The following is a 25,166-nucleotide window of genomic DNA, read 5'->3' as shown; positions in this document are numbered from 1 at the left end:
CCTTTGGGGTTGCAAATACAGCCTAATTTATGTCAGCTCCCTTCACACACATTCTTCCAAGTTACAGAAGAGAATCCTAATCTTTATAACCTCTTCTAAGCTTTGCCCTGAGATTGGGCTCTCTCACCCATCTTAAGAAGAAAACTTTGTAGTCATTTTTTTTTGTGTAGTTAAAATAACCAGAGCTTTTAACCCCTCCAGTTGTACCCTTTGTTGGAAACCAAGATGGACACAAGGAAATGTGTATGCCTGGGTCGATCCCAAAAGTTTTATGTGAAGAAAAAACATGATCAGAATAACAACTGGGACATAACAAAAAATAAACCAACAAAAGAACCAAGGGGGGATATTGTTGAGTCAGTGGAAGGGAATGGAAAACCTGTCTTTTCTTAGCATTCTGGCAGAGAGACTGTTCCAGGGGGATGCTGATAAATGTTTAACCACTGGCTCTCCAGGGAAAAAAGGCATTATTAACATTTTCTCCGTACTTTCTCAAGTCTAAGACAATCAACAAGATAATAAATTAAGCCCTATTTGGTAGCTTTTGCTGACTTTTGAGGTATAAATGCTCACACTGATAATTTGATAATTGACTCTCTAGTACTGGTCCTAGTCAGCTCTAGCACACTCTTGGGTGCATAAACTATTCTTTCTGGATGCGTGGCTAGGAAAGGTGATAGTTTAAGGCATCAGCAACATCCCAGCAAGATGTACGGGGGTCTTGTCTTTATTTTTGGAGAGGGCGGATGAGCATACTTGTGAAGAGAAGAAAAGGAGACAGTGGGGAGATCAGGATTGAAGGTGGGAAAGATGAAGTGATTCATGGGACAAGGGGAGGGAGGAGGATCTAGGCCACAAGTGGCCTTCCCAGAGCTCAGCATTTTGGGTTTGGTGTCAGATACCCTAACTGAAATTTAATTGACTTCAGTGGGCTGCCTGTAAAAGTGCTTCACTCCTGTAGTTCCCCATGCTCAGTAAAGCATTCAAGGTGAGCACAGTCTGGTTCCTACTTACTTTTCCAGTCTTATTTCATACTTATTTTCCCTTCCTGTCCTTTAAGCTCCGGCCAAGACCCTCTTTTTCTTCTTATCCTGTCCCCTCTGCCCTCCTAAATTGGCAAAGATCACCCTGGCCGGAAATGGATGCCTTGCACATCAATATTTTCTTTAAGGAACAGCTTGGCTCCATGGGAAATGTTTTCCTTCAAAACTCATCTCACTTTCCACTGTCTTCTGCCATTCTTTCTTTTTTGATGAAACTTTTTTAGCTACCCCAGTGGCCCAGCTCAAAGTGACCATTCCTCCTCTGGCAAAAAAGGAAGTAGGGGAGGGGGCTTGATACCGCCTGACTGTGTAATCTTGTATAGATCACTTATACTTTCAATTCTTCCTCCCCCCCAGCTCTAAAACTTTTATTGAAGAGGAGCTGACTTGCCTTGACAGTGGAACTTCCTCACCCAGACTTGGTTTAAAAGAAATTGCTCACTAAATTAGCCCGTATTATATTTATTTGGGTTCATGTTTGACCCTCCTTTCAGGCTAGAAGTTCTGTTGAGAGAAGGAACTATCTATTTTGAAAACTTTTGTTTGTGAATGACAAACACAATATTTATTGAATTGAACTGAATTCTGCCCATTGCAACAGCTCTCCTTTCCAATAGCCCATTCTTCCTTCCTATGACAATCATCCACATAGTGGATTGCAAGCTCGCTGAGGGAAGGGATGTCCTTTTCCTCCTTTTGGATCCCCTGCTCTTAGCACAGTGCCTGGCACACAATAGGAGCTTGATAAATGTTTCTTTATTGATTTGACTGTGTGTAATAAACATGGACATCTTCGAGTCCTCTTCACTCCAGGTTAAACATCCCCACTTGAAGAATTTCAAAGTTAGAAAAACTTCAAGGATCAAAGGTTTATCCATTTTAATTCCATGGTATAGTATTTAGGGAACTGGATTTGGAATCAGGAATTTGACTTGAGTTCAAAGCCTGCCTCAAATTCTTACTAGTTGTTTCCTGGGCAAGTCACTTCAGTTTTCTGTGCCTCAGTTACCTCATTTGTCAAGTGGAGGAGTTGGGCTTAAAATGGTATCAAAGACCCTTCTTTAGATTTAAAACTATGCTCCTGTACTTGGTAAGATCATCAGCTTCCACTCAAAGACAATCCATGAGAAGGAATTCCCCCAAAAGACGCCATATTTCCTTTCGGGACAGCTCCAATTATTAGTTTTTTGTTTTCTCATGTCACATGGTTTCTAATTCTTTCACCATTTTGTTGCCTTCCCTTCATTGGATGCTTTACAATTTGTCAACATCCCTGAAGCAGGATACGATAATGGGAAAAACATTCTATCCTACTGATCTATTTCCACTAATGGACAGATGGACTCAAGAGCCCCAGAAATTGCACTCCACCTCATTCCCCAAGCTCACCAGCCTTGCCTCTAGTCTAGTCCCCCCGGGGAATAATCAAGCATGGCAATCCCTTTGGGAAGGAGTCCATCTTCTCTACCACCAAGTGACAATCAGCTGTGAGCAAGGATCAAGTTCCCCCAAGAGCCCTGGGGAGAGCATGCCCACTTGATCACTGGCATTGCTTCTAGCCCAATCTTCTAATAGTGCCATCTTAGAAAAAGGTGCTAGAGCCTTGCAGACAACCCTGAAAGGAAAATTCTCACCACCCAAAGACTGGCTGGACTATCCAATAGCCCAATTTATGCACTTTTGCCAATGGAGGTGACATTCAGGAAGATGAGGAGCAGGCAAGATAGAGTCAGGATTTATGAGGCATCCTCATAAATGGTATTATATGAATGTTAGTTTTTGTTTTTATTTCTGGACCAGGGTCTGCTTCTGCTTCAAATCTGGTGGTTTTTCCCTTGACACCAGTTGGTAAACTGATCCTAGAGATTTGATTTGATTTCTTTTTTTTTTTTTTGGGGTGGTGGTGGTGTGTGAAGCAACAGGATTAAGTGATTTACCCAGAATCACATAGCAATTAAATGTTTGAGTCTGGATTTGAACTCTGGTCCTCCTGATTCCAGGACCCCAGGCCCTCTCCATTGTGCCACCTAGCTGCCCCAATTCCCCATATTTTAAGGAAGATTCAGAATTGCTGCTAATTGTGATCTCCTAAGTTTCCACGAACAGGTTTGACAACAAGCCTCCTGAATATAGAAGCCCCAAGCCCAGCAGGGATCACAAACACCAGGAGAAATTATTTAGATTAGTCCTCATTTAAAAGTCAAATCTTCTTACCTTTCAATTACTACACTATCCCCCTTCTTCTCCCCCAACGGTCTCTGCAGTTTCAGATTTAATTCAGTGTTTTCTCCCACAGAGCCCATTAATTTCTCCTCCTACTTATATAACTCAGCAGTAAAATCCCAAGACCTCTGCCCTCCTTCCATCAGGGTATATTCTGGACTGATAGATTGAGAGATTGCTGGAGCAGAAAAGAACCGAAGAGATTCAGGCCATAACTAGGGCAGGGCAATGAGGACTTTGTCCCAGGGCACTGAAATTTGTAAGGTAGAGAAAACGATCCTAGGATACGGCTCCTTTCCTCCCTTTATCCATAGCCTGAATCACCAGCCCAGATAAAATGACTGACCCAACAATTTGAGCGACTATGTGACAGCTACCGGGTCTCCTGACTCCCAGTTTTATTCTTTTTCCCTTGCCCCACACCTGTACCTTCTTCCCTTTCCATCTTTCCCTCTCTTGGCCCTGAGCCACCTGAATAATGCCGGCTTTCCGCCTTGCTGGGTTCCAGATGAGAAGGGCCCGAAGTTCATGGCAGTTTCCATTATCAGCTCCATTTATTTTGCAAAATAATCATAAATAATATTAATAATAATGAAACATAATTGGGGAGGAATAAATGAGAAATTAGCTGCCATTTGCATGTGAAAGCCATTTTGCTGGATGCCTTTCAGCTGGCCCTGCTCAACTGGACTTCCCCTTCCTATGTTCATCCAGACAAAAAGAGCCGGCGTACTTGGAAAAACTTTGTCTAAATGAGCACAGATGGAACAGCAGGGAGGGATTAACTAGTAGGAGGTAGCCTGGGCACCTACAGAGAAAACTCAACAGCTAGGGCACTTTTAACTTAAGAGAAAAAAGGAAGCAAAACAAAGAGTCAAGGCCTAGAGTGGTGCAATGGAATGAGACCTGGATCTAGTCCCAGGATCAGGATTCGAATCTTACCTTTGCTACCTACTACTTGCCAGAGCTCCTTTCTAGGTCTCAAGCGTTTTATTTACATAATGAGTGACTGACACTTAGTTGATCTTTAGGATCTTTTCTAAGTCCTTTGGGCCAGCATGTGGAACATATTCACAATCATGGAAAAGTAAAAGTAAATGAGGATGAAAGGAATTAAAAAAAATAATAATAATTGTAGTGAAAAGAGCCCTGAATTTGGGGGTCAGAGGCCCTGGGTTCAAATTCAGCTGTCCCACCTACTAACTGCCGGAATTTGGGTAAATCACCTAACTTCTCCCCGAACTCAGTTTCTTTATCAGGTCCACTGCTTCTCAAACCAGTATTGAGGGCTACCCATGTAGCAATGGCAAGGGGAGCTGGTGAGTCAGATCAGCACAGCGATCACCGAGATGCTTTGCTGGTACAGAGGCCGTTACTGGGATAAAGGTGCTCCATTCTGAGAAGGGAGCCACTGGAATTCAGAATTTCTGGTTACAGAGGGGCTACATCAGTGAGCCCAGCAGTACTGGAGAAAGAACTCAGGACAAGATCTACATCTCGCTTTTTGGGTAGAGAGCTTGAGACATACAGGGCTGCTGTTGAATTATTTCTGTTATGTCCAACTCTCTATGACCCCATTTGGGTTTTCTTAGCAAAGGTACTGGAGTGGTTTGCCATTTCCTTCTTCAGTTTATTTTCCAGATGAGGAAATTGAGGTCAATAGGGTAAGTGACCTGTCCAGGATCACCCAGCTAGTCTATGTCTAAAGCCATATTTGAACCTATGAAGGTGAATTTTCCTGACTCTACTCTGTGCACTGTATCACCTAGTTTATGCTCTGATGTGGCTATTTTACATTTGTTGTTTGTTTGTTTGTTTTTCCTGAGGCAATTGGGGTTAAGTGACTTGTCCAGGGTCACACAGCTAGGCTTGATTTGAACTCAGGTCCTCCTGACTTCAGCGCTGGTGCTCTATCCACTGAGTCACCCAGCTGCCCCTTATGTGGCTATTTTAATGTTCCTTTTATAAAGCACAGTTCTTTGGGGAAGGACACGTACTTGTTGGGAAATGACAGGAATGTGAGAGAGCAAAAAGCATCAAGCCCCGAGGCTGTTTTGAGAAGCGCTGGGGACTCTGCTTTTGGGGCAATTTCTAGGCAGCCACATAAGGGCCAGATTGGAAAGGGGCAAGACTGGAGGCAGTGAAACAAATGATGATGAAGGAAGCAGTGAGACCCGGGGAGAAAATGAGTTACTCAAGGAAAATTATCACCACAAGGACATACCGCTCTGAGAGGCGATCGGCAAATACTGTTGTGGGAAGAACAAAGCACTGACTTCTGACTTGGTGGACCCAAATCCAAATCTCACCTCGGACACTGACCTTAAACAAATCACTTAATTTCCTTGTGCTTCTGCTAGGTGGCGCTATAGTGAATAGAGTGCAGGCTCTTGAGTCAGGGAGTCCTGAATTCAAATATGACCTCAGACAGCGGCTGGTGTGTGGTCCTGGGCAGGCCATTAACCTCAGTCTCCTCATCTGTAAAATGGGGACAGTGATAGTACTGCTTTCTAGGGTTGGTGTGAGGGTCAAATGAGATAGAATTGGTAAAGTATGTGCTTTGCACATAGTAGGTACTCAATAAAAGAGGCAGCTAGTTGGCTCAGTGGATAGTCAGGCCTGGCGTCATGAGTTCAAATCTGTACTCAGATACAAAGTAGCTGTGTGACTTTGGACAAGTCACTTAACCCTGTTTGCCTTAATCCACTGGAGAAGAAAATGGCAAACCATTCCAGTATCTTTGCCATCCTCTCTGCCAGTCACGCCTAACAGAAATGATTGAACAACAATAATAAAGGTGCTTAATAAATGTTTTCTTTCTTCCCTCCCTCCCTCCCTCCCTCCTTCCCTCCCTCCCTCCCTCCCTCCCTTCCTTCCTTCCTTCCTTCCTTCCTTCCTTCCTTCCTTCCTTCCTTCCTTCCTTCCTTCCTTCCTTCCTTCCTTCCTTCCTTCCTTCCTTCCTTCCTTCCTTCTTTCCTTTTCTCCCTGCCTCTTTCTTTCTTTCTTTTTCCTCATCATCAGTAAAATGAGGATATTGGACAAATGAGCTCTGAGGCCTGAAATCTATGGATGTTCTATGGACCCCACGTTGGAATGTAATTTTCTTTGATTTTAAAAGCAAAGTGTGTGAATCATCATTTTCCTGCTGAGGAAACTGAAAGGAATGGGGAAGGAAAGGGGAAAAGCATGTATTAAGTACCTTGGCTCTTGTTCATTCATTTTAGTTGTGTCCTATTCTTTATGACCCTGTGGGCAATACTGTCCATGGGGTTTTCCTGGCAAAGATACTGGAGTTTCCTGCCATTTTCTTCTTCAGTAGATTAAGACAGAGATTAAGTGACTTGTCTAGGGTCACACAGCTACTAAATTGGGCGAAGAGCAGGAGGGGTTCATCTGACTAAGAAGCCTGGATGTGCCCGTCCAGCAGCTTGATATCATCCCGGAATGAAATAAGAGGACAAAGGCTTAGGGAGCAAACTTGACCATGAAGGCAAATCCATCCCCATCTGAGTTTACTCCTGAACCCACAAGCCAGAAAGCCCCGGCCCGTCTTGGTAGGTCCCATGACTTTTAGAAGAGCTGGCAGAAGGGCAAGATGGGGGATTTTCTGGAAAGTCACTTAATGCGCTTAGATAATGAAATTTAACTTGCAAATTTCCTCCTAATTGGCTTGGCCTGGAACACTGTTGTATGGATTAAAAACTGGCAGAAAGCCGGAAACGACAGATCTAGTTAAGGAGTCTTGCTAAGTTCTTTCTTATTAAATGTCTGTTTTATGACACAAAGGAAAAACAGGTGTGTGAAATCGCAGCAGTAAGTTGGTAGGTGTTGCCTATGTCTGGGAGCTAGAGAAGAAAGCCACATTCAGCTTTCTGTTACTTGGGCGCAGGCTGGGCCGGCAGTGGCAGATAGTGCCAGATGTGTCATCGGGATGAACTGGGTACAAATCTTGCCTCTGGCACTTACTAGCTGAGGCACCCCTCTAAGATTTGTGATTCAGACCTAAATGCACTGTGGGTTGGCTATGGCAAGTATATAATTCGGTCTACCATTTCGCTGCTATTTCTCTACCTCTGGATCACCTTTCCCTTTGGTCAAAGAGATGCAGAGTATTTGTCCTACAAATTAGAGTTTACATTTGGCACCAACCATTCCCCAGTCACTGTATCACACTTAGCTGTGTTCACCTTGTGTCTCCTCCTCCCAACCCCCAGAGGACGTTAGTCTTCTCTGAGGACAAGAATTGTGTTTAGGATTCTATTTTTGTGTCTCTAGGACCTAACAGCATAATCTACTAGTAGATACTTTATAAATGCTGAGTTGAATTTGTTGAATTTAATATTAATCTAAGAAAAATAGAATTAGGAAGGTTAGTGTTTTGCAAAAAAGAGTAATAAAAAAGAAAGGGTAGAAAGAATAATAATAGCTAACATTTATATAGCACTTGGAAATTTACTAACTCCTTCACAAATATCTCATTCAAGAGGAAAAAGGAAGAAGGGAAAGAAAAAAGAAGGAAGGTAAGAAAGAAAGGAGGATAGAAGGAAGAGCAGAAGGTAGGAAAGAAAGAAGAATGGAAGGAGTGATTCATTCTTAACATCTTTTATTAGGAGGTTGAGGATGGATCAGAAAATGTCTACAATGTCTTCTGAGCTCCTTGAACATACAATGGACAGAACCATGTTTCAGTTAAAAATAAACAAACATAGAAAGGCTTTATGTATATTCAGCTGTTTCTTTAGCTTCCCCAATCATTGGCCCTGTTTCTAGGTAATAGACACCAAAGGACACTGCTAAAGGTAAGATTGACTTTGGCTTTGAATTCATTATACAACCAGACAGAAGGTAATCCTTCTTTACCTGTTTCTTCCTTCCCCCAAATTCCCATCAACTGCATTCCTCCACCCTGTTTTATTTTATCCCGTTCCATCCATCCCACTCCACCTTTTCTAGCTCCATCCTAGTCCATTCCCTTCCCCTCCTCTCCATCCCATCCCATCTCATTCCATTTTGATTCCTTTCCACATCTCAAACTTCAAAGCACCTTGTTTGATTCTGGAGCTACAAAGATGAGAAATGACATTTCTCACATCCAGCAATATAATAAAGGGGAAATATGATATGAACAGACATCAGTGTGTGACACTAGATAAACTTTGATAAGGGCAAAGGAGAGACCTAGGCAAGATATTTTAAGAAACCTGGAGGAGAGAAAGCTCATTTTCCTCTGGGAGAGGGATCAGGGAAAGCTTCATCAAAGAGGCAATAATATCTGGTCATATACTTGAATGTAAACTCTTGAATGTAAACTCCCTGAAGGCAGGGATTATGTTTTTGCCTTTGTGTCCCTAGCACTTAACATATTTTCTTGTGTTTGGCAAGCTTTTAATAAATGTTTGTTGACTGAATTATTGTTGAAGAAAGAGAAGCCTTTCAAGGGGCAAAGATGTGGAGGGAGTATATACTGGGATGAGAGAGTGCCTGGAGATGAGAGGCAGAATGAGATAAATGACCAGCTTATGAGTCCAGTTTAGTTGGAACATGAAGAACAGGAGAGGCATTAATGTCAAGTAAGTCTGGAAAGGTAAGCTGGCTCTAGACCTGGGGATCAAGCTAAGGATCTTGTATTCTATTCTACACATAATAGGGAGCCAAGAGGTGCAAAGGGAGATTGTTTTGATGTTATAGAGAACATTACTATCAAACTCAAATAGAAATGGATCTCTGAAACTGGCATATTGACTTAGAAAACCACAAATTAACATTATCGATGTTGAATTGTATTTTCCTCTATTTTGTTAAACAATTCCCAATTACACTTTCATCTGGTTTGGGTTGTACTGGAGAGCTTTGCTCATGTAGGCTGAGTCTGCCACCTCTGGCAGAGAAGATGGATAAGAATGGGGGGGGGGAGAAGAAGTGAGGGGACATAAGCAAAAAGTGGCAAGGACCCAATTGAGATAGTAACCCAATAAGCAGGGAGAAGGTGGCAGACACAAGAGAAATGTGGGAGTAGAAGCACTAACTAGTAAGCAATTGATTGAATATGGTGGGTGGAGAAGAGGAAGGATTGGAGGCTGCCTCAATGGTTACAAATTTTGAGTGCCTGGAGGATCATGGTGTTGTCAACTAAAAAAAAGTAGGAATGGGGAATCTGGAGGAAGGATGGGTTTAGGAGCAAAGATAATGAATTCCTTTTGGGAAGTATCGAGTTAGAGACAATTATGGGGCGTCCAGGAAGAGATATTTAATAGGCAATTGATCCATGATAACTGAAATTCAAGAAGATTAAGGCTGGATCTATTAATCTGATAATTACTTGCTGACTGATAAGCTCATCATAAGGTTGTGTCTATACATGATTGAAACAATAATTAATTCAGAAAAAAAAAAAGCAATCTGGCTGCTTACTGGCATAGAGACCAAAACAAATGTTGATTGACTGAATTTTGGTAGACTGGTCATCCTAGAAGAAATAAGGCAAGTCTAGATATGCTTGCTGACCTAAAAGATGATGCTGTCTTATGTTTATGGAATTAACTTATTTTTTGACATCATTCCCCAACAGGCCCAGTTTTTTGTTTTTTCCAGAATGATGCTGTGTGAACAGAAACTCTATTTATCCTTTCCATATCCTCCCACTTCTAATATCAGCTCCTAGAGGGAGTTTTCTCTTTTGTTTGTTTCTTTGCATTCTCAGCATCTGGGAATTTTTGAGCTAGGAACTGTTTTGAGCAAGGAAATAATGTGTTCGGACTTGTGCCTTAGGAAGATTAATTGGGGAGCTAGGTAAAGAATGGGTTGGCCAGAGGAGAGATTAGAGGGAAAAAGACCATTCAGGTTACTGTTATGATGTGATGATGATAGCAGGGAGGGTGTGGAAGACACAAGAGATTATAGCCATGCACTTTATGGGAATCAATTTTTTTCATAACAAATTTTCACAACAAAATTTTTCGAACAAAATTAATGTGTTTTTTTAAGGGGGAAATGGAAACCATATCTGTGCTTTTATTCATATGAAGAATTTCCAAGAAGAAAAATCCCTTTACCAATGTAGTCAGCTCTTGCTCTGCAATTTATCAGATTAGATGACCTGTCTGGGGTCACACAGTCAGAAAGTGTCAGAGGTTGTATTTGAACGCAAGCCTACTTGATTCTGAAGCCAGTTCTCTGCCCACTATGCCAGGCTGCTTCCAATAAATGTAGATTAATAAGATTGGAAAGTGGAATATGAAATTATTATTTTTTAAATGTACAAGTAAATTAGTTCATATATATACACACATAACACATATATAGATGTGGTTTTTTTCCCATAAGGCTTGGCTCCAGCTTTCTCTTCATTCCAGTATCGATGCCTGGAGTGCTAGGGAAGTCATCCAAGGCCTGAGCTGCTGGTGGGGTGTGGGGTGTGCTCCCCTTCCCAAACCTGCTGGCCCTGGGGCTGTGGGGAATGACCTTGGCAGCCACAACCACTCACCTGATGGTAGATGTTCTCCCAGGTCTCCCGTAAGGCTCCCCAGTTGCTGATGCTGGAAGCTTTCTTCTCCAAGTAGACCCGAAGATGCTCCTCCAGCTCCCTGTTCACCTTCTCCAAGGCTCGGACCTTTTCAATGTATTCCACCATGCAGCCATTTAGTGACTCAAAGAAGATGCCTCGGTTCTTCTCCAGTCCTGGGCTTAGAGCCAGAGCTGTGGAGGAACTCCTCAGACCCTGCAGAAAGACACTGCTGATGCCCAAGGCCCGGCGGGACACTCGGGTGCCCAGACTGCTCACTCCTCCGGTTGGCACTGCTCCCACGTACACCCCTGGGGGCCTGGGGAGGCTGCCCATGTTATTCCCTACAACACTGACCCGGCAGCCCGAGGCCCCCGGACTTTCAAGACTGGAGGAGGGGTGGGAGCCCAGAAATGAGGACCTTCGTCTTGGGAAGGGCATGTTGGCACTGGAGCCTGCTGAATGCTGCTGCTCCCTTCTCTCATCCCCCAGCCTGGATGAGGCAACAGTTAGTTGGAGGGGGTCTTGTTTCTTTGTTTTCTGCCTCTCTGCCTCCACCCACTCTGGTCCTGTTGCCTCTGACACGAGGCATTCTGGAAAGCTGTCAGATCAGGGTCCCAGGCCCCATTGTTCTGGGCCTTCCATGGGCTTCTCTCATTCAGGCAGCTGAAAGGAGATGCTTCTGGGATTGGGCCTCTGCACACCCAGACAATGAGGCTCTGCCCCAGGCAGTGGCTGTGTTCATTCACTCATTCTCTGCCATGTCAGGACTTCAGTGCCTCCTGATTTTTCCAGACAGCTGGCCCCTGCCAATGGGGAGAGAGGAGGGGAAGAGATACCACTCAGGTTGAGCTTGGGTTTGGATGGGAAAAATGGTCCATTTTCCATTTCTAGAGGCTACTTAGCCCTTTTACATCTAATGAAAGAGGGTTCTAGGGTCATAGATTTGGGTGGTGGCAAGAGCCTTAGTTCTGGAGCCAGGGGAGCTGAGTTCAGAATAATGCCATTTGGGGTTTTCCTTGGCAATTATACTAAAGCTGTTTCCTTCTCCAGTTCATTTTTCAGAGGAGGAAACTGAGGCAAACCAGGGGAAGTGACTTGCTCGGGGTCACAGAGCTATTATTAATGGCCTGCAGCCAGATTTGAATTCATGAAAATGAGTCTTCCTAATAACCAGCCTAATGCTCTATCCACTGCAACACCCAGCTATCTCCTGGATTCCCTAGTTTTCTACAAAGCTCAGTTAAATGCCACCTTTTACATGAATCCTTTCTGGACCTTCTCCCACCCTCAGCTACTGGTGCTTTCTCTCCCCACCCCCATTACTTTGTTATTATACCCTAGGTATATCATAATAATAGTCTATCCTTACATATTTGGTTATAGATGTACATGACGGGTCTCCCTTGAGTTAGAATGTAAGCTTCTTAAAGAAAAGGATTGTTTCTTTTTTTTCCTCACATCTCCATTATCTAGAACCAGTGCCTGGTTCTGTAAGTCCCTGATAAAGGATTGTTAATTGATTTGAGTCAGATCTTCTAAAAAGCTAGTTCTGGTAATTAGCTTTTTGGAACCGTCTAGGCACATATGGCCTTGAGGCCATCGTCTGTCTGGTTCATGCTATGAAGGTGAAATCTTTTCTGACCTTGGATGTGTTCCAAGATGGACCTGGATTCTGAACTTCTGAAATCTGAGCTTCAGCTTAGTTTGTTAGGATTCCCCCATGATTTATTTATTTAAGAACCAACCACTTTTAAATGTTTCCCTCCTCTGCTTCCCCAAGGAAAATAAACCCAGGCTTTCTTTCCCAAAGATCTCCTCAAATGAAACCTCTCCTGCTTGGAGTGGAAGGAGGGCACAATTTCATGATACCAACATCTTCAAAGATGGAGTGAAATGCAGGTGGCTGATACTTTTTTAAGGCCCAATCATATTTTTGTCAGATCATCAAGTCTTAACGACACAAGCTTAATCCAGCCCTGTTTTAAACACAATCTGAAACCCAACAACCACAACTTCTTGGTGTGAAATCTCAGAGGACATCTAGTCTAACCTCTTTTTTTTTTAATCCCAAACAGGAATATCCCTCCTCTGGCACCCATGGCAACCCAATGGACATAAGCATGATACTGATGTTAATTTATGATCTAATGAGTTATTTAAAAACAAACAGAAAGGCAAAAGGTGTTAGGAACTTAAGCCTCTGGCTAATAAAATACATTTATTTGTATATACATAGTAGCTGAATATTATAGATCAAGAAAAATAGGTTATACGTTCATATATATATAACATATGCATCTTTGATTACATATATTATATATAGATTTACTTTACATATGTATCTCTATATATACACACATTGGTATGCTAAGCACAGTAGGCTAACAGAAACACTATGTTTAGGTTAAAATAAAATAAAAAACAACAACAGCAGAGACAGGTAATAATGGTTCCCTAAACCACAGTTCCCCTAGTGGGTAAGGTAAAGTCTTCAGAGTAGACATGACAAAGTAACTCACACAAGTAGGCTCATACAACAGGGAAGACACACACATCGAGGGCCATCTTTTTCTTCAAGGAAATGGGAAAGAGAAAAAAAAATCATGGTACAAAGCCTAATGCAATGACACAAGTAGATGAAGCAATAATTATTGGATTTCCCCATCAAACTTCAATACACATATTCAAAATATATTCTATTTAAAAAATCATTTATCAAATGATAAATACTGGATTGGAATTCTTTAATGTAATCTTGCTTCACTGAATTTAAACTCAAAGTCTTCTGGGTTACAGAATCTCAGAAGGAACCTTTAGAGACCTTTCCGGTCACCCACCCCCTTGTTAATTGGAAGGTCAAAATATTTTTCCCCAAGGATCTAGATAATTCATGAAGGAAGGGAAAGTCACCTCTCCTTAAGAGTCCTTCCTGAGTCACGGATTTGCTTGATCCCTATGTGGGTGGGCAATGGTGGTGGTGAGAGGATTGGAACACTCAACAATGACTAAAGCTTTCAAAGGTTCTGAATGGAAAAGAACCTGGGATTCCTGGGAAAATCCAGGAGGGCGGTGATTTACACTTCTGGAGATTCATTCTGAAGTGTACAGCGGGAATCTACTTGGCATTTTCTTCTAAATGATTTGCCGTGGAAATTTAATTCTTTTTAAGATTGCAGGAGGAGAGGAGCTTATTTCAGTAAGAGTAGCCATGAGCCCATATAATTTTTCATAATTTTAAAAAAGCCTAAAAAAATTTGATGAATAGCTTTGTCCTAAGTATTCTTTTGGGGACGGCAAATGGCTTACCCTTCTTTAAAAAGTTGGACTGCAATCCTAACACAAATTTCCTTCCATCTAAAAGTTAATAGTTATGAATGGGAGAGAAATGGTTAAAAGACAAAATATTTTTATGACCACCAAAATAATTTCTATCATGCTGCTCTATGGCATAAGAGTCGGTCATAAAATCTAGGCCTGAAAGGGCTCTTAATAGCAACTAGAACAAATCCTTTATTTTTTGATGGGGAAAACTGAGACCCAGAGGACTGAAGTAATTTATCCAGAATTGCAGGCAGAAAGTGGAAGTAGTAGGATTTGATTCCAAATGACCTTGGTTCCTTCTCTGGGGCAAGTGAGAATATTAGGAAATGTGGGAACAGGTTCAGATGAGAGGGGATTGGCCCCTATGGACCACATAAATGGCAATACAGTCAACCATATTAGGAGTATAGATAAATCGGACAGAGACTGAGGTCAGGCAACTTCCTTGACTTTGAGGTCTTGTGAAAATAATTTCCTCACATAACTCTGAGGATAGATACCAAGAGAAGTAATTGGAGTGACCATTTTGCTTAGAAATGCCTTTATTTTATAAAGCCACAGGTCATTCTGTAAAGTTTTCTTTTCAACCACACTTATAAAAAAGATGTTGACAATTCTTAGGAAAAAAAAGCTGAAAATGTTTCTCATTAAGTCAGGGTTACACAAAGGTTATATTTATAATATATATATGTATTTATAATTTAGAGACGGAAAGCACAGAATTGTAACGCGAGCAAGCTGGTGCCGGTTAGATCTCAGACACTTGGTCGCTGCCTACAAACAGCGTTTCTTGACAGAAGGGGTTTACAAGTACTATCCCGCTGCCTCTGTAATCTCCATTGGCCGGGGAGCGGGGCTCTGAGAGCTGGTCCTGAGGAGAAAATGACAGAAAAGGGCGTGAGAGAAACACAGATAATCAGACTTGAACCAGGAAGTCCTGGATTCAAATTCACCTCCATAGTGAGTTATAACCAGTCTGGATTCTGACATAAGCTATGGACTGATAAGAGAGAATCCCAGAACTGCTCCTAGGTCTTTGGACAAGAAGATGGCAGCAGGGAGTTGCTGCCGGGCTTCCTTAATATGAAGGTGACATTTAAGAAACGTTCTAAAAACTTGTGTATTTTTTTGGATTATGGATGTCATTGCCTCTAGAAGTTGACAATCCAATAAACATTTATTCAGCCCACTATATGCAAGGTACTGTGCCTAGTGGAGGGACAGACACAATGAGAAAAACGAAATGGTCCCTCTCCAGGTGAACTGACAATGTTGCATAGCTAATGTGAAAGACAGAGCTCCTGTCTCCATGGTGCTTCTTCATCAAGTCAAACTGGGAACGTATTTGATATATGTGTGACAGGAAGGAGTGTAAGGGGAAAAGAAAGAAGGGAAGAGAAAATGGAGAGGAAGAGGATTAGAGAAAGGGAGACAAGAGGGAAGGAGAAGAGAGCTAGAGAAGGGAGAATAGAGAGAAAAGGAAAGTGAAGGAAAGGAAAGGGAAAGGAGACAGAGAAGGATGAATGAGAGAAAGGAGGAGTCCTTATAATTTATTTTCAAGGATTAAATCAATTTTCCCCAAAGATTTGCTTTAAAATTAGGGGAAGAGAAAAGTGTATCTGAGGCCACAGTTTCCTTTCTTCTCCTGCTCCATGCCCCCTTCTCCTTTTCCCCTAATTAGGAAGGAGCTATCTAGAACCTGGAAGCCTGGGAATAGGTTGTACTATAAAACATGGTAAAGTGGATCCATTCACTAGAGCATATTGTATAGCGAGGGAAGCAGGGAAGGAAAGATGGAAAGAGGAAAAGGACTCCAAACTCCAAGCATATTTCAGGCAGTATGATTTTCCACATCCGTTCCTCAATTAGTTTCTCTCTCCATTCCCTTCTGGTGGATGGCTGAGCGTGCCGAGATGGGAGGTTCGTCAACACAGCAGGAGAGTAAGATACTGGGTTTAAATGCCACTATAAAAATCTGTTTTGGAGAAGCTTTTGGCAAGCCATGAAATTGGCAGCTTAAATGGGAAAGAGTAAGTGAATAATTCTGAGTACCAAGCAGATCTGGATATAAACAAGTTTAAGTACCATATTGGTGCAATTGTAAGTGGTACCCCTAAATGTAGGTTGTACCTTTAAAATGAAAGCTCTTTGAAAGAAAAGAAATATATGTTTATATTGGGGAAAAAGCACTCAATTTTATACAATTAATGGCCTATATTTTGGACCAGCAAAATGTATGGGTGCAAGTGTGTGCACGTGTGTGGGTCTGACTCATGATAATCCTTACATGGCCCATCTACTCTGGGGATTGTCAAGAATCACAGAGCTAGACAGGACCTCGGGGGTCATGTGGTCCAACCCTTAGCAGAACCTGATGACATACCCCACAAGGAATCATTTAGTCTTTGTTTAAAGACTGTCGGTGAGGGGGACTCTTTTCTTTTCAGAGGTAATACAGCCTGCTTTTGAAAAAAACTCTAATTATTTGGAAGCTTCTCCTTCCATAAAGCCTTACTTTGTCTTTGGAGAGGAGTTGACTGGATAATTTTCCCCAATTTCAGGAGTATGCCTTTCCCTTTACAGATATGTAAGCATAACTCTCTCTCCATGGAGGATGGGCATGTCCACTGACATTTTATTCAATGGATAATGACAATTTCTGATTGGTTTCTAGGGCCTGATTGATGTCCAGTGATTGGGCCGTCCCCAAGACGAGCCAGTGCCTAGAACTCTTGAGAAGATGGGGTTTTCTGGGAGGGAACATCCCTTTTGTCCTCTTATAAAGTTAAAGTATTAGGCATGTTTAGCCCTTCTCCCATTTTTTCTCTCGCAGTTTTCTACTAGAGTATAGAGGGAATGGGAAAGAAGGGAAGTCAATGGTGACTTTTGGCAGAAGCACTTGGTAGACATCATGTGCTTGACTAGGTGACCTGAGAGGGCAATTCCTGGACCACAAATCCCTGACCATCTTTTGCCTAGTTCCCCTTTGAAGCACAAGTTAGAGATCAGCAGCTTATGGTACATAGTACACTTTCTCAAGCCAAGACATGGCAGCAGCCAGGGCCATGACTGAGTTCTTGGGGAAGGACATGGCAGAAGCAGACAACAGACTTGCATACTTGGCTAAAAAAGACAATGTTCATGGACCCCAACTTCTTGCATAGGCAAGTAGGGAGGGGTATGATTTCCTTAGCAGTGTGCTCCTGTGTAGCCTTCTAGAGGGGAAAATGAGATTTCTTGGATAGTGCTTGCCTTGATGGTTCCCCATTTGGGAATTCAGGGATTACAAGGTTCTCCAATATCTGATAGGCATTGTAAAGAGTGCTTACAGGACACCCCATTTGTGAAAACCTAGACAAAAAAAACTTGAGTGAAGGCAGAGTGAGTTAATAAAAAAATCAGATCCTCCTTTTTAGGATCATCCTGAGATAGGATCTAGTCTGTGTGAGCTGAGGACTTTGGGGAATCCTGTGCTATGAGTTATTCTTAGTTGACCCTTTACCCAATTTTAATGCCTTCATTCTATTGAATATTTATAATTTTCCTGTATATTGTTTATTTGTATACAGTTACTTGCATGAGCTCTTTGAGAGCAAGGATTGACTTTGGCTGCTTCTTTTTTTTTTTTTTTTTTTTTTTGGATCCCCAGTGCTCAGCCGGTGCCTGGTACATAGTAAATACTTAATTAACATTTGTTGACTGACTGAATGACACATTGCTTTTTGTTTGGTCCTCTGGGATTGATTCTTTCTTTCCTTGACAACCCTTCAAATAGTTGAAAGCACATTTTAAATTTTGTCACCTTCTCCTTGTCTTCTCTTTCCCAGGGCTAACCATCCCAAGTGCTCATATGACATAAATTCAAGGACCTTTGCTGTCTTGGCTACCCTCCTTTCAGCCTGTTCCAGCTGATCTATGTCCTTCCTGAAATAACATGGCCAGAAGGGAACCCAGAACTTCATATATGGTCTGCTATGGGCGCATCATATTGTACCATCATGTCTAGTCTCTTTTCAGATGGCCAAAAACCATGTTCCCTTTTTAATTGTAGATAGCACTTTTTTTAGACAGCATATTTTTACATTGAATTACATATTATTTTAAAAATATGTTTTCTAAAAAAATATAGGTCTACACAGAGATAGGGCACAGATATGTGGAAGGACTTTTGGGAAGTCATCCTTATTCAGATTCAGGATAGCTAGCCCTTTCCACTGCTTTTACTTTCATTAGTATAGGATGAAGCACATAGACAATTCTATGAGGGCTCTGCCAATGGTTTGCCTTCTTATTCCATGGTTTTTGTGGCCATGGGTTTACTGTATAGCACATTGTGTAAGCAAAGTTTTCAAGGTTTCCTTATGACCCGTGCAGAGGCAGAGAAGGGAGGAAGAAAGAAGGAAGGAGGGAGGGAGGGATGAAGAAAGAAGGAAAGGAGGAAGACAGAAGGAAGGAAGGAAGGAAAGAAGGGGATCCTTCCTAGTAACCCTTTTATTCTGATCCCCAGATTACAATACAGGCATACCTTCTTTTATTGCACTTTTGTACTTTTTTATGGTTTGTGACAACCGTTCATAGAATAATTCTATTAGTGTCATTTTCCTAACACCATGTGCTATCCTTATATCTCTGGATCACATTTTGGTAATTTTTGCAATATTTCAAACTTTTTCATTATTATTATTTTATATATTATGGTGATCTATGATGTTATCATTGTAATTGTTTTGGGTTCCATGAACTACACCCATAGAAAACAGTGAACTTAATTGATAAAAGCTGTGTGTGTTCTATCTCTTTTCTTTTCAATAATACTGATATTAGGCCAATAAGTAACCCTATAATGGCCTCTCAGTGTTCAAATGAATCACTCAATCCATGTGGTAAACTTCCATCCCCAACCTTTTAGCAACTACTCTGATAGGTCAGTAGCCATCAACATCGAGGCAAGAATCTCCATAACCAAAGAGATTCTCTGAAGGCCCAAATGATGGCTAGCATTTTATCGTTTATTTGTTTGTTTATGTATGTATGTATATATATATATATGTATGTATATATATATATATATATATATATATATATATATATATATATATAAAAGATAATACTATTACACTTTTAATAGACTACAAAAAGGTAAACATGATTTGTGTGCACTGGGAAACCAAAAAATGTGTGTGATTCACTTTATTGCATTATTTGCTTAATTGCAGTAGCCTGGAACTGAAGCTGACATATCTCTAAGGTATGTCTGTATTTTCAGGATGTAGGATTGATTGGCATAGATACTCCTTTTGCCAATGCTTAGTGCAAACCCTCTCTTTTTTAGTATTCAAAACTATCACCAAATGGCCAACCCTCTGGTGATGAGCTGTTCTGAACCTGGTTAGGCTGTTCTTCCAATGACAGTAAGTTCATTACTTGACAAACTTTCCATCCTTTTCTTTCTCTCTCCCCTTTCTTTTTCTTTCTTTTCCTACTCTTCTTTTTAACTCTTTCTTCTTCTTGTCCTCCTTCCCTCCCTCCCTTCCCTCATTCCTTCCTTCCCTTCTTCTTTCCTTCCTTCCTCCCTTCCTTTCTAGTGTACTCATGTCTATTTTAATATTTTACAAAGAAAATTTGTCACTTCCCAATGATTCACACTTACCCACTTCTTTCTATGGCATTCTCTATTATAAAAATGAAGTTTAATCAAGGGGGAAAAAAGGAGTCAATATGTTGGTCATGCCCAACCATGTGACTCAAAACCTTTCTGCTTGAACAGGAAGACTAACATTTACTTACATGACTGGCCTGGCCTTTGAGAACTCAAGGTCCTGATTCACTCCCATGCCATGATGCAGCATCGGAGAGGGCCCAGAGTTGCTCCTAAGACTAGCCCTGAATTACCATTCCCCCAGCTGGACCCAGTACCTCAGAAGTTTCCAAGGACTGAATCTCCCTGGGCAGCTCCACAGCATGCCTGTTGAAGTAGTCCATGGTGATAGCATTGTTCCAATAGCTCAGGTTGTTTTCTGGGTTTGATGTTTTCTTCTTCCTCCTCATGCAACACACAGTCAGCAAGACCGCTATAGAGAGAGACAGAAGGCAAGATCTGGTCACTGTTAGAAGAACTCATTTAGGAGAAGCCAAGTAGCACCATAGTAACAGAGCACTGGATTTGGAGTCAGGAAGACCCGAGTTAAAATCCTGCCTCAAATACTTCCTAGCTGTGTGACTCTGGACAAATCACTTCACCTGCAGTCTCGATTTCCTCATCTCTAAGATGAGGACATTGGACTTTCTGGCCTCTAAATTCCTTCCAGCTCTATGATTCCATGATGACCCTGGTGGAAAGTCTTTCTCATGTGCCTGGGAGGTAAGTGATGATGGACTACTCCAAGTCTAAGCCCAACAGAGATGATCCTGCCCTGTGCATATCCCAAGACATTAGTCATTCATCAATATTCATTAATTAATGGCTCATCAAGCCATTATGCAGTAGGGCCAATTGCCTGAGATAATAATGGGAATACAAACAGGCTATTTCAGTTGAAAATATAAGTGACAGGGGCAGCTAGGTGGTGCAATGGATACAGCATCAGCCCTGAAGTTAAGAGGACCTGAGCTCAAATCTGATCTTAGACACTTAACACACTTCCTAGCTGGGTGACCCTGGGCAAGTTACTTAACTCCAACTGCTTCAGCAAATACGTGTGTGTGTGTGTGTGTGTGTGTGTGTGTGTGTGTGTATGACTGCTGAAGGAAAAGGTCCATCAGTAATTTTTCAAAACAAGCCTTTCATGATACGTTTCTATTCTCTCCTTTTCTCCCTCCCCTTCCCCCAACAAATCTTAGTTAGGTCTATTGGGAAAACTCAGTATAGACCATGTTGTACCTTAGGTAAGCTGGAGTTTGGAAAGGTGAACCAAATTGCACACATTAATGTATATCCCTGCCCTCAATTTCCCCTAAGGACAGGTCTGGACCACAATAAACATGGAGACTTAGCTCTGCTACAAATTACATGGGCAAGAACCTCTGAGCTTCAAGAACTCTGGGAGATATTTAAAAGAAAATAAAATCCTAGGGACCACAAGCAGTCCTAAGGAGGTCTTCAAAGTCCTGGCTAAGATTTCTTGGGGGAATTTTTTGATAGGAAACAGCTGAACACCTGGAATGGAGAAGCTGCCTGGAAATAATGTACCTAGGGCATTTACTAGATTAAAGCAAATTGGAGTGATTATTCAAGATCCTAAATTGTTTCAAGGCAAAGAGCTGGGTAGCTATTGATCAGGTAAAAAGGAAAGAGGAAAAGGCAGCTCTGATAGTCTGTATCAAAAAGATTTGAGAGTATGCAACAAAGAGTGCTACAGTTGGAGTCAGATGATCTGGATTTGAAACTTAGTAACTGTGCAAGATTGAGCAAATCATCCTCTGGGTGATTTCCTCAGATTATCTGTCTGTGAGATAAATAATGCAAATGTTTCCTCAACTGTAACATAGAAGTTGGACTAGATCACTGTGAATGCCCCTCACAACTGGGGAGAAGGGACTTGCCCAGGATCACACAGCTAGGAAGCATCTGAGGTCACATTTGAACTGGTCTTCGTGAATCCAGGGCTAATGCTCTGAGCATTATGGGTACCACTTAACAGCCACTATCCTTTCCAGTTCTAAATTCATGGTCTTCATGTCCATTGCTTAGAATTCCTAGTTTCATTCAATGTTCAACTTAAATATTACTTCTCATTTGAAGCCTTTCCTGATCTCCCTCTTCCAACTCAGAAATTATCTTGTGTTGATTTTATATTTACTCTTTCGTATATGTAGTAAAGGTTTATATTATATATTATTATAAATATAACAAATTTTATATTATAATATTGTTTGGATTAAATGAAAACATATATATATACATATTAGCATAGAGATATATAAATAAGTTCATATTTATATATATAATATTATACTCATTTTGTATTTATATTGTTCCCTCCCAATAGAATGTAAGCTCCTTGAGGGCAGGAGCTGTTCCATTTTTGTACTTATATCTGAAGACCTTAAAACAGGATTTGGTATAGAGAAAGTACTTAATTAGTGTTTGTTGAATGAATGAGAAGAGACCATGCTTCTTTACCACACCTTCCTGGAGCAGTATTTGTCCGTGGGATTCCCTCTCTTCTGATCTGTTTTGATTCTGATCAGAATAACTCTAATTTTCTTATTGCTCCTTTAATTCTTTTTCCCCCCAGGATGCTTCAAAAGTATATCTGGCTTCTTCTCAACCTTGAGTCTGTAGAGATGCAACCCTCCCCCTTTGCTGGCTAAATAATTAAGGGAATATGGGCTGGCAAAGCACAAATCATAAACAGAAAGTTAGAGGAGAAAATAGGAAAGTCCTTTCCTCAGCTCTCACTAAAATTATTTATTAGAACTATAGCCTGGGAAAAGGGGAAACAAGGAAAGAGGTGTCAGAAGTATTTGGATGTTATGGCAAACAAACATTCTATTTACCAGAGGCCCCATTTCCTGTTCCAGCTAATGCTTCAACAGAAGGGAAACTGTGGTCCTCATTATAGCAGAAATCCCATTAAAGGGACAAATTGGTGATTTCCATTTTACTCAAAGGCAGGAGGTGAGGGTGGGATCTATATTCCATGGACCTCCCTCCTTCAGAAAAACAAAATCCAGAACCTTAACACTGACCCCTTCACAGAGGCAGGGCTCGGAGCCTGTCCAAGGTCACAGAACACTCTGATCTAACTGGAAGTGACTCAGGTTTGCTTGGGGTCCCAGATGCAGGATGGAAAGAGTGCCAAATTGAAGAAAGAAGACCTAGCTAAGACTAGTTTTGACATTTACTGAATGTGGATAAATCTCTTAATAGCTCCAACCCTCAGTTTTCTCATCTACAAAATGGGGATAATTAACACTTGCATTATCTATCTCACAGAGCTATTGTGAGGATCACATGGTATAATGCCTGCAAAATAGTCTGTGATCTTTAAAGTGATATTATTATTAAAAAATAATTAGTGTTTGCAAAATGCTTTATGTTATCTCACTAGATTCTCAAATAATCCTAGGAAGTAGGTGCTACTGCTATTCACATTTTATAGATGAGGAAACTGAGGTCAATCTAAATGCCCAGGATTACATTGCTAGTAAATATCTAGGGATGGATTTGAGTCTTTCTGACTCTAGACTGAATGGTCAATCCATTGTTCCACCTAGCTACTATATATCATAACTGTCTATTATTTTTTCATTTTTCCTTATATGGCTCTCAATTATAATGATAAGAATAACTCATTACTCATATAGTCACTGATGTAGTTCTGAAAAAGGCCTTAAAGGTCATCTTGTCTTCACTGGACAGATGAGGAAAATGAATCCTGGTTAAATCTTGTTTTAAGATCTACAAAGCTCTTTCACAATAACCTGCAGAGCATGTAAAAAATCAAAGTATTATGACACCCATTTTATTGATGAAGAGACTAGGATTCAGTGGGTAAGTGACTTTCCCAGGTAATATCAGGAGTAGATCTCAAACTCAGTCGCTGACTCTTTAGACCAATTCCATTATACCACATGAGGTCAAGTCAAGTCAACAAGTATTTATTAAATGTCTACCCCATACTAGGCAAACCACTCTAGTATCTTTGCTAACATAACCCCATATGGAGTCACAAAGAGTAGGACATGACTCAAAGTAAGTGAAACAAATAAAAATGTACCAGGCACTATCCCAAGGGATACAAAGAAAGCCAGAACAACAACAACAATCTATCCCTCTCGTTTCCCTGCTGACATCATCACTCAGATTTTATTACTTCCCACCTGAACCAGTACGCTGGAATCTCTAAAGATGTCTCCTTTCAGTCTCCCCTTCATACCACTTCCAGAGGAATAGCCCTGCAGCATGTTCTCATTTTGTCACTCTCTAAGCTTAAGAAGGGTCAGTTTGAGTGAAACTGATAAAGAACAATCTTGGGAGACAGAAAGAGCTGGATTCAAATCCTGCTTGAGTCAGTCACCCTTCCCAGCATTCTAGGCAATGTTCTCAGCAGCACAGTAGGTGCTGATTCCTTAGTCCCAGTGAAATTGCATCTGTAGTCTAGTCTACTTTAAAAAATAACAACTGTCTCCAATGATTCTCCCTTACATAATGCTTCAAGTCAAAATTCTTTTTTCTGGCATTCAAGCCCTGCCATGATCTGGTCCAGCTTTGTCTTTCCAGACTTATTTTCCATTGCTCTCTTTGTTGCTCAGTTGACTCTCTGTGATCTCATTAGGGGTTTTCTTAGCAAAGATACTAGACTGGTTTGCCATTTCTTTCTCCAGATAAGGAAATTGAGGCAAACAGGGTCACCCAGCTAGTAAATGTCTGAGGTCACATTTGAACTCAGATCTTCCTGACCAGGCTCAGCACTCTATCCCCTGTAATTCGTTCAATGTGTCACATAATTACATGTGCTCGATGACACAGTCAGGGCATGCTGGAGCCAGCTCTAAACAGCTTGTGAGAGCCAAATGTTAAATATAAGCAGTATTTCTTGGAAATTGTCAATATTTAGGGTATGATTTATTGTTTTGTTGATTGTCTAGACTTAGGAAAGTGACAGAGAAAATGTTAATAATGCATACTAGACTTTAAAGTGTGTCATAAATTCATTTCCTCTCCCCTGGAGAGCTGGTTATTAAACATTTACTGGAACGCTGCTGGTGAAAGTCAAACTGCACTGCTTGACTGCTTGCTATTTCCTCTGCCTCCATGCCTCTGCCAGTAAGGCCCTCCTTACCAGTCTCTATCTGATGAAATCTTACCTATTTCCCAAGAAGCAGCCTTAAGTCCTGCCTCTTCCATGAAAGTTTTCATGATTCTCTAGATGGAAGTAACTTATTCTCTTACAGAGCTGTCATATCCTGAATACATTCAATTTCTTTGCCATTTCTTTCCTAAGTCATCTCTGCTGCATTAGACTATAGGCTTCCTGAGGACAGGGACCGGCATTTATTCATGATTATATTTCCAGTAGCACTCAATGCCTTGAACTCAGTAGATCCTTAAGTCCATGCAATGAATGAAA

General features: G+C 41.2%; 2 protein-coding genes across 13 annotated transcripts in view; both read right to left on the bottom strand.

The window, feature by feature from the left end:
- BFSP2 (beaded filament structural protein 2) overlaps positions 1–11,297 on the bottom strand; it is a 49,346-nt gene extending 38,049 nt beyond the window's left edge. The window contains exon 1 of the mRNA XM_074271206.1: positions 10,750–11,297. Coding sequence (XP_074127307.1) covers positions 10,750–11,208 — 459 coding nt within the window. The 5' untranslated portion in view covers positions 11,209–11,297. The remainder of the gene's footprint in view (positions 1–10,749) is intronic.
- A 3,318-nt stretch (positions 11,298–14,615) lies between these two features.
- Positions 14,616–25,166, bottom strand: part of TMEM108 (transmembrane protein 108) — a 346,872-nt gene continuing 336,321 nt past the window's right edge. For all 12 annotated transcript variants that reach the window (XM_074271195.1, XM_074271196.1, XM_074271193.1 and 9 more), the window contains 2 exons: positions 20,008–20,162; positions 14,616–14,962 (listed from right to left, as the gene is read on the bottom strand). In XM_074271195.1, coding sequence (XP_074127296.1) covers positions 14,840–14,962; positions 20,008–20,162 — 278 coding nt within the window. In that variant the 3' untranslated portion in view covers positions 14,616–14,839. The remainder of the gene's footprint in view (positions 14,963–20,007; positions 20,163–25,166) is intronic.

Source organism: Sminthopsis crassicaudata, chromosome 5 (genome assembly GCF_048593235.1).
Source record: "Sminthopsis crassicaudata isolate SCR6 chromosome 5, ASM4859323v1, whole genome shotgun sequence".
Classification (NCBI taxonomy): Eukaryota; Metazoa; Chordata; class Mammalia; order Dasyuromorphia; family Dasyuridae; genus Sminthopsis; species Sminthopsis crassicaudata.
This window is presented reverse-complemented; position numbering and strand designations above follow the sequence as displayed.